General features: G+C 49.3%; 1 protein-coding gene across 1 annotated transcript; it reads right to left on the bottom strand.

Annotated features, from left to right (window-relative positions):
- Nucleotides 1-238: 238 nt before the first annotated feature.
- Nucleotides 239-8,076, bottom strand: LOC135804777 (DNA topoisomerase 2-binding protein 1-A-like). The gene is made up of 4 exons (XM_065318732.1): nt 4,281-8,076; nt 2,089-2,289; nt 1,521-1,768; nt 239-1,029 (listed from the first exon to the last, which is right to left on the bottom strand). The coding sequence occupies exons 1-4, from the start codon at nt 7,848-7,850 to the stop codon at nt 819-821; spliced, it is 4,230 nt and encodes a 1,409-aa protein (XP_065174804.1). The 5' UTR covers nt 7,851-8,076; the 3' UTR covers nt 239-818.
- Between the last annotated feature and the right edge of the window lie 4,988 nt (nt 8,077-13,064).

Below are 13,064 nucleotides of genomic sequence, written 5' to 3'. Positions count from 1 at the left end.
TGCTTGTATTGTACGTATGACTATACGGCAAACAAGACTAAGTCTTAGTCATTATGGTTATGCCGACTTGAAAGTCAAGTGCAAAGGCCGGTTCCGTAGAAAGTGCAGCCTCGCAACCAGTATTGGTCTTGCATGCGTTAGACACCATAGTCCTGATACGGTACTCCAATCAAAATGTACATGCGCTATGCATGCGTGTACACAATCACATGCACGACAAGGACTCAATTTGCTTGTTTTCTTTTCTTATTATATTTCTCTTTGGTCATAGGACCAGCATTTGTGCAAGCTTTGCGTAAGCCATTGGAAGATGCCTAGTGCGGCAGTGCACCTGCTAGCTAAATCAGCAGCATTTTGAAATTGTAAAAACAATGCAGCATGTCCAGGCAAATGTGCACACTTTACAACATGGGCAAACACATGAGTACACCACTGAGAATCAGGTGACTGTACGAGCAGAAATTGCACAAATCAGCACCAGCATGTACATGTCCATCGAAGGAATTTGAAACTTTAGACTAGGTACGGACCTACTGAGAAAAACAACGTCAGATCGAGTAAAAGCAGGAATAGAAGCAGGTTTGTAAGAACGTGGAAGCCGAGTTCAGTGCAGTTCAACAGAGAGAAAAGGAAGAAGGTGAAGGTTGAGCACATGTCCCTTAGTACAAGTACTAAGATGCCTTGGAATGTACGAAAAATGAGCCCCAGTCCAGCGGAGTGGCAAGTTTAGTCACAACCCTGGAGGTAAGCGAGATAGGTTCACACCGAAGAGAAAGCTATCCTAAAGGCGGCATGAAGCCGGCCACTAGCATTCACAGCTATGCAGATTGTCGCTTCGAGTAGACATCAGAGAGGTAGTACTTCTCAACGTCGGGAGCTGGATCCTGGATCAAGTACTCAGCTATAAACTCAGGGCGGCAGCAGTGGATAGATGCTTCTTTGAGCTTGGGATAGTCGATGCTACCGGCTGGAGCCTTGGAAACCTCAATGAATGCATGCGTTACACCTTTCAGGTTGTTGAAAGGTGGCCTGCACAAACAAGGACACATACACACGCACACCCACGCACACCCACACGCGCACACACGCACACCCACACGACAAGGAAACGGAACACCGGCTGACATAGCAAACACAGCTATCTAGTCACCACTCTCCAGTAGCATTCCAAAGACTTGAAGTGAGAGATGGCCAGCCCATATACACGGTGTAGTGTCTTGCATTAATTAAAGCCTGTCTCGTACAGAAGCCTGATTTTCAAGATGCACTGGCGGCATATATTTAAAACCTGGTTTTAGTGTTGACACACATAAAAAAATACCTATCTCGAATAGAAGCCCTGTACTGACACTGGCTTTTACAGCAATAAGTCCGGCTTTAACACACGACACTATGGGTATGTGGTTGTATCACAACACAGTTACACTATAAAACGATAGCACAGCGCCAAACAACAATGAACCAGTGCAGAAACGGCATCACTTGCAGCAGCAGCAGCACCAGCCAGCAGCGAGACTTACGTCACTTTCACGATCTTGGCACCGCCGGCTTCCAGCAGGCGTTTCAGGCCTGCCTGCTTGTCCCGACTCACGGCCAGCAGCACGCGCCAATCAGTGAACGCGCCCACGGCAACACGGGACGGGGCGCCGTCGAGCTGCTGTGCCAGGCGCTCGTCGTGGAGGAAGACACGCCACCGCTGGGCGGCCAGCTCAATGGGCTCCGGCTTGCCCTGGCGATGCAGCTGGCTTCCCCACTCATGGGAAGACTCCTGTCCGACACATTACACAAGTACAGACGAACACAAAACAAAAACAAGTCAAGCGCACGTACCGATTCAGGCCCAGCAACAAATACAGGCGAACACAAACCAAACCGAGTACATGTACATGTGCCGATTCAGGCCCGGAGTCACAGCAGTGGCAGTATTACTGTACAAAAACACACAAACAAGTCTAATTTAAACCAGACTAGGCAGGACGCGAACGGTGACCATGACCACAGAGCATGTGGCGACCTTTTCATTTTTTTTTGCCATGCATGGCAAGGATTCGGTAACCCTGGTGTACATGTGCATCATCACCGGCTTACCTCGACAAAATGACCTGCCTCGCGGCTGGCCTCCATGAATGACTTCCGCAGCAGCCACTTGCCAGAGGCCAGAGCTCCCAGGTACTTCTCACTGCGGCTTGGCTTCCCCACAATGAGGTGGGTGGAGGACGTTGAGAAAAACATCGTGTCATATACTTTCCCACCAAGTTTCTCAATCAGAACAATGTAGTCCGCCTTCTCCTGTGGAAAGAATAACAGCAATACACACATGCAGCTTAAACACAAAGCATAATAATACAAAAAAAACAATCGTCAAGGAGACAGTAAGCGTAAAATGGCAATGAATAAAACAAATTGTGCAGTCATAACAATGTAAAAGATAAATGTACTAAAGTTCCAAAACATTTCCCGTGACGCTCATCAGTGGAAAGTCGTCACTAAATTCTGAACCACTAAAACAATCAATATGATATAGCCAACATGTTTAGGGAGTTTTTACCCTCAGAGTGACAATTATAGCAAACTTCATAACGTAAAAAACAGCTACGAGTCACAGCCAACAAATAGCATAATGTAGCTTGTGAAAGGTAGTGATACATGGATATGTAAGTGTAGGAAATGTGTGAACATTTCGGCTATAATATTGATTGTTTTGGTTTAATATTCTTAATTTAGCGACGACTTTCCACTGATGAGTGTCACGCGGAAACGTTTTGAAAATTAGGCCACCCAGAATTAATTCGTTGTTTCGGGTCACCCGACCGACCGTCTTTTTTTTCACCCGACTGCAAAATGTTTGTTTTTTTGATTGTGCATGCAAATGTACGTCCATGACTAGGCTATGCGTGTACACACGCGATCCTAAAATAATAATAGCAGTGACTGAGTCAAGACGTCGATCTCAGAGTCAGAAGCAGCCAAATGACAGGCTGCAGCGCTTGGTGACGACGTTGTATTCTCCGATCCGCGATCAGTCCTGAAACAACATCAGCTCCGCCACCGTGTCGCTCATTGACAGAAGTTTTGGTGAGAGCTGCTCGTCAGACTCGTTTGCTAGCGAGGTCAAGATCTGGTCCTGGAGCTAGCTGGGGACCTAGATCTGAAGGCGCTGGATCGTCTAGATTTGATCGACTGGCTTGATGGACAAAAGCTATTCGATAATTATTACGTATGCACATGGCAGTCACCAAAATAAAAAATAAAATAAAATAAAAAATAACCCGACCGACCGACCCTGGTACGGATGAGTGAAGTGACCCGAAACAACGAATTAATTCTAGGTGGCCTTAGTACATTTATCTTTTACATTGTTTTTAAATATGACTGCACAATAGAATTATTTATTGCCATTTTACATAATAATACTGTCAGTTTGAGCACTCTGGCAAGGTACGTTCGGGCCTGATTGGAAATTTTTATTTCCATTGCTATCAGGTTCGGCCTCATTTTCTCTGTGCTGCGCTGATGAGTTCAAAAAGAACGAAACAGCATGCTGTCCGCAGATTGAGTATTTCGCTCCTGCTCTTGTAGCAGTTGAGCACTCTTGCGTGGGGTAGTGCCTTTGCTGTTTGCGTTATGCAGAGCTCACTGACTTGTCAGTTTGAGCACTCTGGCAAGGTACGTTCGGGCCTGATTGGAAATTTTTATTTCCATTGCTATCAGGTTCGGCCTCATTTTCTCTGTGCTGCGCTGATGAGTTCAAAAAGAACGAAACAGCATGCTGTCCGCAGATTGAGTAATAATACTATGCTATACTATGCTATACACTCGGACGTCTCTTATCCGGGCACCTTGGGACCGGGCACTGCCCGTATCTCAGATTTGCCCGTATCTCAGGATAACTCATGTACCATGTATCATCATTTTTGAAGAAGTTTTTTTGGAACGCACATGTTCAGGATACAAAAGGAACCCATTGATAAAAATGTGTGGATTACATAGGTTGGCCTGAGTGAAAAATGAGCACTTCCTCATACGGAAAAAAGTTCAAAACCCCCAAATTCGAAGCATTTGTGCTATAGGAACTCAAGCTGAAGGTGCCCGGTAGAGAGACGTGCCCGTATCTGAGACGTCCGGATAAGAGGCGTTTGAGTGTACTATGCTATACTATGCTATACTATGCTATACTATGTCGCTGCTCACGCAGAAGGAGATAAGAATCATCTCTCACAATAGTACAGACCAACTACATAGATGCACAAGTAGTACACATGTAGGACAGGAGAACATACCGCTTGTGACAACGCCGTGAGATGGAACTTCAGCTGGGCTGCTCGACTCTTCGCCTGCGACACTGCGAGGTCCTCGGTGGCAAGAGGCGGCCGCGTCTTTGCAGCCGGCCGCAGTGCTGCAATCATTGGCACAGGAACAGGCGGTGTTGGTGTTGTGGCCACGCCAGGATTACTAGCTGAAGACATGCGTAGCGCGGCATCGTTGCTTGCTGCTGTCTCGGTCACAACGGGAAAGACTTTGGCAACCGTTTCAGACATGGACGAGGTGGCTGGCGTAGGATGTTCGTCTGGCAAGTCGGGCGCTTCTTTCAACTCGGCAATGATGCGTTCACGCTCCAAGCGTCCGTTGGGATCATCATAGGTTATTACTTCATTCTGTGACGATTCCACTCCATTCCCTCCGTCATCCAAGCCGTGACCAAGGTCAGGTGCACCAATTGTTGACCCACTAAGCGAGGATTTGCTGCCAAAATGAGTCAGTGCAGAGCCTATCATGCCAGAGTCATCGGAGGTCCTTTCAGTGGCAGGACTACGAACGCTGCTGCTCCGATTGATCCGAGTGCTACGGCGAACTGACGACCGCCCGTTTGAATTCCGACTACTCGTCAGCGCCATAAGGCCTTCCATTTCGCGCTCAAACGCCTCTCGAACTTCTAGTGTGCCCGCTGCAGGGATTTCCACAGCAGTGGCAGCTGATTGCTTTGCGTCTGGAGATAACACGACAGGCAAGTTTTCTTTCTGTGGCGAGGCTAGGTTGGTTGCTTCCACTTTGACAGGGGGTACTCCCTTGGGACTGTCTGTAGTCGCAGAGGCAGTTATTGCTGCTGCTGGTGCTGCACCAACTGAAGGTTCAGCTGCTGCTAGCCGCTGGCTACTGCTGGTCACTGGCTGTACTGTCACACCATCCAATGGCGTTTTCAGTTGCTTCTTGCCACGACGCATGGAACGACGACCATTACTGGCCGGAGGAGAACTCTTTTTCTCTGGTGCTGGAGTGGCGGTGACCGGTTCCTTGGCGACATCAGTGCTTTCGTTTTCCGTGGCTGTTGCGGCGCTACACACACCAACGGCCGACGCCAAGTTGTTCTGGAACATCTCTGCAAGCCCGACACCACTGCTGCGATTAGCTCTTTTCGTTGCGACCACTGCTGGCGACTGGAGAGCAGCGACAACGTCGGCGGTGTCGAACGATGGCTGAAATGGCAAATGATTACCAATCACGCCAGTTCTTGCACTGGGTGTTGTAGACGCGGTGCTGGACGCAACTGGAGTAGATCGTTTGGCAGCGGTGTGAGCATGTCCATTCTTTCCAAGTGTCGTCTGCTGTGCCGCTGCTCTGGCAGGTGTAGTTGTGCACGATGGTGCTTTCTCCGACTCAGCACCAACTTGGAAGTCCTCCCCGGGTACTAGTCGTCTCTGCTGCGAGCAGGCCACCAGCCACCTGTGATCGACAGCTGGCAGTGACCAGCGCTGGGCTGCTGCATACTTTGAGCCGGCGGCACTCTCGCATAGGAGGTGTGTGCTGGCCTTCAAGCCCTTGCTCTCCTTCCGCACAAAGTGATCCTGAACGGTAGCGCCCATGCAGATGGCGAGCTTGGACAGCTGAGTCCTCAGCTGACCGTCATACTGTGATAGCGACAGGACGGCGCCGCGCATGAACGTCCGCGCGGAATCGAAACCGTTCGGCTCAAAGAGTGGGTCTGAACTGGGAGCGAGGATTTCCCCAGCCAAGATGCACTGCTCAATCCAAAACATAGTCACTTGGTTGCTACCAGCCGTACGCTCATCAGCTAGACCGCAGACTGAGTAAGACTCTGCACTTGGATCACTACAGAGCTTACCGCCATCTTTCTGCAGCAGTTTCGTGACCAGAGCGTTGCACACAGAATCGCCAGTGCGAACGTGGAACGGGGGAAGGGATGAAAACAAAGCATCACGCGCTGCTGTTTGAGAAGTAGACCGATTCGTTGCCACATTGTTGCCGGTGGACAAACTGGACCTGGACGATGAGGATGAACCAGATGCTTCCGCTGTGGGTAGATACTGAGCGAGGATGTTTCCAGCATCTTTGTCATTCTGCTTCTCTGTAGATGGACAAGGTAAGTCCGGCGGAGGCATGCTCACAGTTGAAGGCGTTACTTCACGTTGGCGCAACATAGAGCTGTCGGTGGCACTGGGCTGCTTCTCCTCAATCTCCATGCCACAGCATACGTACTTCTCCTCAACTACTCTGCTTTCACATCGGCACGACTCCAGCAGCCAAGAGGAAGTGACGACGTGGGGACGAACACCTTGGATGGCTTCCAGGCGCTGGCGGATATCGCTGCTAGGTCGCTCCAGAATGATATGGGAGACGGTGGCGTTGAGCTGGTTGAATCGAGTACCGCCGCCGCAGTTGATCACGCGCCGCAGCAAGTCCAGCATGGCGCCGCCATAGTCATGCAGCAAGATCTTGCATCCGTCCAGGTACGCCGAGTTGGACGACTGCACTGCCGCCAGGTCAGCGTAGCGCGGCGGGACATCGCTGCATATGAATCCGCTGGAGGAGCTGCGGGCCATCACCATGCTGCGCTTCGCGGACGGATTCTCAATAGAGTCTGCGACACGCTTGCGCTTTCGGCTCGCATCAGGTCCCTGCGTGTCGGATCCCGCTGCATCTTGTCCCGAGAGTTTCAGTGGTGCAGTTGAACCAGGCTCGATTTCAAAATCAGATGGATTCACATAGGCGCGGGTTTCTACGCACTTGAAGATCCAGGTAGGTTTGACGCATGGGATGCCCCACAGGCGCGCATGTTTGTACTTCTCTCCGCCAGCTGTGTGTGCAATCAGGTGTGTGGTGGACTCCATGCTGAGTTCGCCACAGTACTGGCCACCGTTCTCCTCGGCAGCACTGCGGATATTCTTGCGCAACACGGCATCGACGCCCGTCACGCACACACAGACTCCTTTCAACGACGGGCACGGGTGCTTCGCCACAAACTCAGCACCCGTGGCATTTACGGGCAGCTTGCGGCTCACCTCCCATGCCTGTTCCACCCATGATGGCAGCAAAATCGGAAGCTTCAGGCTGCGAGCAACTGTGTACTTTGCCGACCCGACCTCACCTGCCAGCAGGTGAGTGACGGACTGAGTCAACGAGCGCATGACTGAACCACCCATCAGAGTCACCAAGTTGTGTAGCATGTCGCGGTCCTCTCGCTCGCCCACATTTGTGCAGCACACCACCGCACCGCGCATAGCCAGAGTGAACACATTGCAATCTCTGGCCTCCGGCAGGCATGTTCGCTCCTGCAGCGTTGTGATCACACACATTGGGCCTACAACACGACTTTTGCGCTGCTGCAGTTTACGGTGCACATCCGTGCCGAATGACCGGAGAACGTAAACAGAATTATCATTAACATCTTCACATTTCAAATCGTAAGAATTCACTGGTAATTCTTCTGCAGGGACAGTTTTATATGGGATAAGATGCTGTCGCGCGGCCTCCACCGCCGCCTCGAATTCTTCTCTCCCCTCCGAGCCATCGTCTCCCACAAAGCACAGCCACTGTTGACCAGCTGAAGGCATTGTTTCTCATTCGCACACTCCACCAGTGCTGATTGTGATCATTACGATTAGTCACAAAATATTGGCAGTTCCAAGCATACAGCTGACAAAGGTAGTGACAACCTTGCTCAGCTTACTTCTGAACCGTTCGACAATTGTAGTGCAGTACCGTGCCCAATTCGCCTTTCAATAAAGTCAATGATATGATGCTAATTTCCATAACTGAAGTGCATGCAGCGCAGTGCATTCAGTGGATGTATTGCAAATTTCAGATTGCTACTATTTTTCGTTTTCCGTGGCGGGAAAATGCGATGAAACGACGTCATTTGATCACGTGATCGTGAGTATCCGGTTGCGTTCGTTTGGCTAAAACAACTTTCCGATTTCAACAAAAACCCAGAGATTTTATCTACAAGTACAAGTACAGCGCGCGCTTATCGTGTACGTGTACCGGGGTACAGTGTACTATAGTCTGTTTCAAAAAGATTTACAATCAGGTTTGGGTCTTAAAAAGTATGAAGATAAGGGAAATTTGGACAACAAAGTACATAGAATGGCTTGTTAGGACACGGCAAATTGTTCTGTGAAGGTTTTGGAACAATTGGACCAACCGTTAAGGAGTTAGAATTTCGGCCAGGTTTCCGGCCTTTTCCCATGGTTTACAATTTGCCCAGGAAGCCAGTATCGATTTTTTTATCAAAACCCACGATTTATCCTTTCCTTTTTGGCCTTGTGGTTATGAATGCTGTCTGCTGACCATGAAGTTGTGAGTTCAAATCCCAACCTATCCTCAAGTCGAACGTTTTTTTCATTGTTTTGGTGATCAAGCTGGTACAAGACAAAGAAGATGGCTGCACCAAACGACTTGTTGGAGCTCGCGCTTCCTGCCGAACTGACTGACAATTGACTGGCTCACGCCATGTGAACACACCCACAACACTGCAATGGTGTGAGTGAATTATAAATATAATGGAAGTAGCTGTAGCTTCTTGAGATTTATTTTAGTATTTCAAGATCACCAATTTATTTGAATTTAGCAGTCAACGCCGTCTTCTATCAGCGTTCACAAGCGTCTGCTTTTCTCAAAATGTCGTTGAAGTCACACGGATAGCTTTGCGAAGTCATGGCCTTGGGAATGTGTCCGTGTCGATGTCATTTTCGTCACACGGTGAGTAAATTGCATCGCAGCTCAAAGAAACTATTTTGGTCACAAAACGGACCCATGCCGCTCGTCAACATTTACAACACTTTCGTTTCGACATGTCCTCTCTGACTCCATTATCGATACGAGGAAGAACTCGTTTGTTGTAAACCAGACGTACATGACTGTGTCAACGTGAGTGAGTTGTCATTTTTCCTGCTTTCGCGCGGAATATTTCTTCGAGTTCACAGTGAGTTTTTCCAGGCAGCGCTCGAGTGCTCATACGGTAAGACGCCAAACTCCGCGGGCGATCGCCAGGATTGTAAATCTTTTTGAAACGGACTGTAGTACTAACAACAGTATTCAACTAACTTGTGGTAGGGTAATTGAATGCCCCATTCTATGTTGCTTTGCCACAGGAGGGAAAATAGACCATTATAATTATTATTTATTTAGGCATTACATTTTATTGAGCATCTAGCGTCTGCAAAAAGGTGTCCGATTGTGGGTAAAATTGTTCGGCGGCAATGATTTTTCGTGAAGTTCCACAAAAGGGAGTGTCCCAGGCCTGCACAGCAGTACAGGTTTGATCATGATGTTCAGACCCGGTCTTAGTAGTAGTGGAATTTATTATTTTGATAGGTCTTCATTCAAACCAGCACAGCATACAGCTTGTATTCAGGCCGCAAGTCTACTGTATGCATGACCGACGCACAATACTAGTACAGGGTTTTATATAACCCAATACTAGTTCAAAACTAGTATTAGATAAACCTTGTCCCTGCTGTCAATCTAACAATATGCGTAGTACAGGGTTCTAGCCAAAGGGGGGGGGGGGGGGGGCACAGCACCGCCCTACTCTCTTTGTGCGCCCCCTGTGAAAAAGTGCCCCCCCCCCCCCCTGCTCATTTCCGATTTTCATGCAACGAAAATGCAGTCAAAAGTCACTATTCTATGGTTCATACTATTATTAAAAGGTACATTTTTCTGCGGCGTAGTCGGGGTTGTGCCCCATACGTAGCATTTAGCGTGGCAAGACAATATTGGAAAGTGGAACATTGGGATACGGGGGAACTGTTTCCTACCCCCCCCCCCCAACTACTGTTTTGGCCTGGCTAGAACCCTGCTAGCAGGGCCGGAGGAAGGAGTTTGGGAGTGGTCCGGCGAACCTTTGAGGGGGGGGGGTCAGGGGGACCTCCCCCGGGAGAAATATATAAAATTTACGTGAAATAGAGCGAATTTGGGCATCTCTAAGCCTCCAGAAAATGAAGAAAATTATAGTAAAAGAACACAAACACAACTTTTTTTTTTGAACCATATCAGCCATATATACAGTGCCGGTCACGGAGTCCTGAGCTACTTCGAAGCACATCACACGTCGGCAGTCGAGTCATGTACCTCTGGGTTTTTTACACCGGTTTTGCACGAATCACATGGACCATCCAGCTGGGAAAGTGGTCCGGCCATGGCCGGACCAGCCTGACCGGTTCCGCCGGCCCTGGCTAGTACAGTAGTAGTAGTAGTAGTAGTCAGGGGCGTGCTCGGCCCCCCAACTAGGGGGGTGCACGGGAGCCGAGGGGAGCCCCCCCCCCCGGCAATTTTCTGCAATTTGTTTGCAACCTTTCTTGAATTTTAGAGCATATTTGCATACATTACAATTGCAATTACCCAGATTGAAATTTTTTGGGGGGGGTGCACGTGCCCCCCGTGCCCATCGCCGAGCACGCGCCTGGTAGTAGAAGTAGTAGTAGTAGTAAGGCGCACGGCGGGCTGCTGCACAATCAAGGCGTCGGGCTGGCAAAGCATCTTTGGCCGGTCTGCAGGATCATCTATCCGCCACACAGCAGCTTTTGATGGACGTTGCCGGCACTGCCGGTGTGTCTTCCTGGCTTACGGCGGAGCCTCGTCTGGCGCACGGCACCGTCTTGAATGCCAGTGACTTCCGTGATGCACTTGCTCTACGGTATGGTCTGCAGCTCCCTGGGCTACCGTCCACTTGTGTCTGTGGTGATGCCTCCACGATGGACCATTTGCTAACCTGCCCCGCCGGCGGGTATCCATCTGCCCGGCACGATAATGTGCGTGACATCCTGGCGGAGACGCTCTCCGAAGCTGTTCGCGATGTCGAGACAGAGCCACGTCTCCGGCCGCTGTCTGGCGAGGATCTGCCCTATGCGACGGCTAACCGGACTGATGAGGCTCGGCTGGACATTCGTGCCCGGGGCTTCTGGACAAGGCAGCAAGACGCTTATTTTGATGTTAGGGTAACCCACCCTAAGGCGTCTGTGCTGTCTGGTCCGGAAGTCCTTAACCAACTCAGGGCCCATGAACGGCAAAAGAAGCAGCAGTACGGTGCCAGGGTCACTGAAGTCGAGAGAGGCTCTTTCACCCCTCTTGTGTTCGCCACGAATGGGATGGCGGGGCCGGAGTGCTCACGATTCCTGGAGACACTTGCCGGTCGGCTCGCGGAGCGCAATAAAGACATCCGGTATTCAAGCATCGTCAGTGCATTGCGTGTTCGGCTGGCATTCTGCCTCGTACGGTGGGCAATAACCTGCTTTCGCGGTTGCCGATCATCCTACCAGCGTCGCGTCCGCTCGTCGCTGTTGGTGCAGTGTCGACAGGCTGCCGGCTGAGATTCAGTGTCCATGCGTCAATCTGGACAATATAACAATAGCTGAAAGACCTTAACAATTGATTACTTCTCTTGACATACTAGTGCATTCTCTCTTTCTTTCTCTCTTTCGTTCTTACTCACTCTTTTCCATCACTTGTGTGCTTACCATGGTATTTTTTTGCCCGTAAAAGTGGTTTGGTCAGTAGTAGTAGTAGTAGTAGTAGTAGTAGTAGTAGTAGTAGTAGTAGTAGTAGTAGTAGTAGTAGTAGTAGTAGTAGTAGTAGTAGGCATGTTTCTGACATTAGGGATTATGCGAATGAGGTCATCACATATGCTTTGTATTAGTGCATGGATTGGATGTGGAGTGGAAACCAGTGCTACCAAGTAGCCTGTCGTACTGAATGGCAAACAGTGCTACTACCGGTACATGTAGTGGTTCGTATTTGAGATTTGAATGGCAAATTCATATTGGGTGGGAAACCAGACAGTGCGGCGGTAGCTTTGAGTGGCAAACTACAAGCACGAACATGTCGCTCCGCCACAGCTTTGCCACGCCATACAAAAGCACCTCAAAATAGTGATGTGATGCAATCACATACCGGTAACCTCAGTTCCGTCAACGCACTGCATGGCGGCATCATCAATAGAATAATTCATCTGATGATATTTTCCAAAAAAAACAAGACCTTGAAGCAAAATGAATGAAGAATAAACAAGGATACATGAAGATCAAGCAAATCACAAACAATTATAGTATGTTCACTGGATGAGTTAGTATGCGATAAAGTTTCAAACTAGTTTTTCATGGGGCATATATTGAAGTGCAAAGGATTATAGAAATGTCATCAATTTTTTGTTTGTCGCAAGCAAACTCATGGTAGAATTGTCTAGTGCATGATCAGTGATGCAGTGGAAAATAAATTGATTAGAACGCACAAAATAAATTAATGTTCTGTACAGCCAACACACACACACACACACACACACACACGCGCACACACACACACACACGCGCACACACACAGACACACACACCGGACACGGTAGCAATCACACCATCTGTGGATACCATCTAGCTAACTCATAGATAGCAATTACGCGATCAGCTAGGCCTAGCAGGCTTGGAAAATGTCTTTAGCGTTGGTAGGATCTGTCGACAGCTCTGAAAGCTGTTGGGGTACTTTGCGAACAACTGCTCAACGGTATCCAGGACCTCAATGGGGGCAAACTCAACTTTATGCATCATCGTGCACAGCATCGGAATGTTATCGTAGACACGATCAGTCCCAGGAAGCGTTTGACCACCCCGCAGTGCATGAGCAAGACCCTCAAGGCCTCTGCGTCGGTATTGCTCAGGCAGCATGACGCTACTGGCCAAGACATCAATCCACTGAACAGGACTCAACTCACACTTTGCTGGATCATGGAAGATTGCCTCGGCGATAGCATGCTGCAGTGCAGGGAGGCAACGGGCGGA

The sequence above is a fragment of the Sycon ciliatum genome, chromosome 1, assembly GCF_964019385.1.
Source record: "Sycon ciliatum chromosome 1, ocSycCili1.1, whole genome shotgun sequence".
Classification (NCBI taxonomy): Eukaryota; Metazoa; Porifera; class Calcarea; order Leucosolenida; family Sycettidae; genus Sycon; species Sycon ciliatum.
The sequence above is the reverse complement of the archived record's forward strand: the minus strand, read 5'-3'. Positions and strand labels throughout refer to the sequence as shown.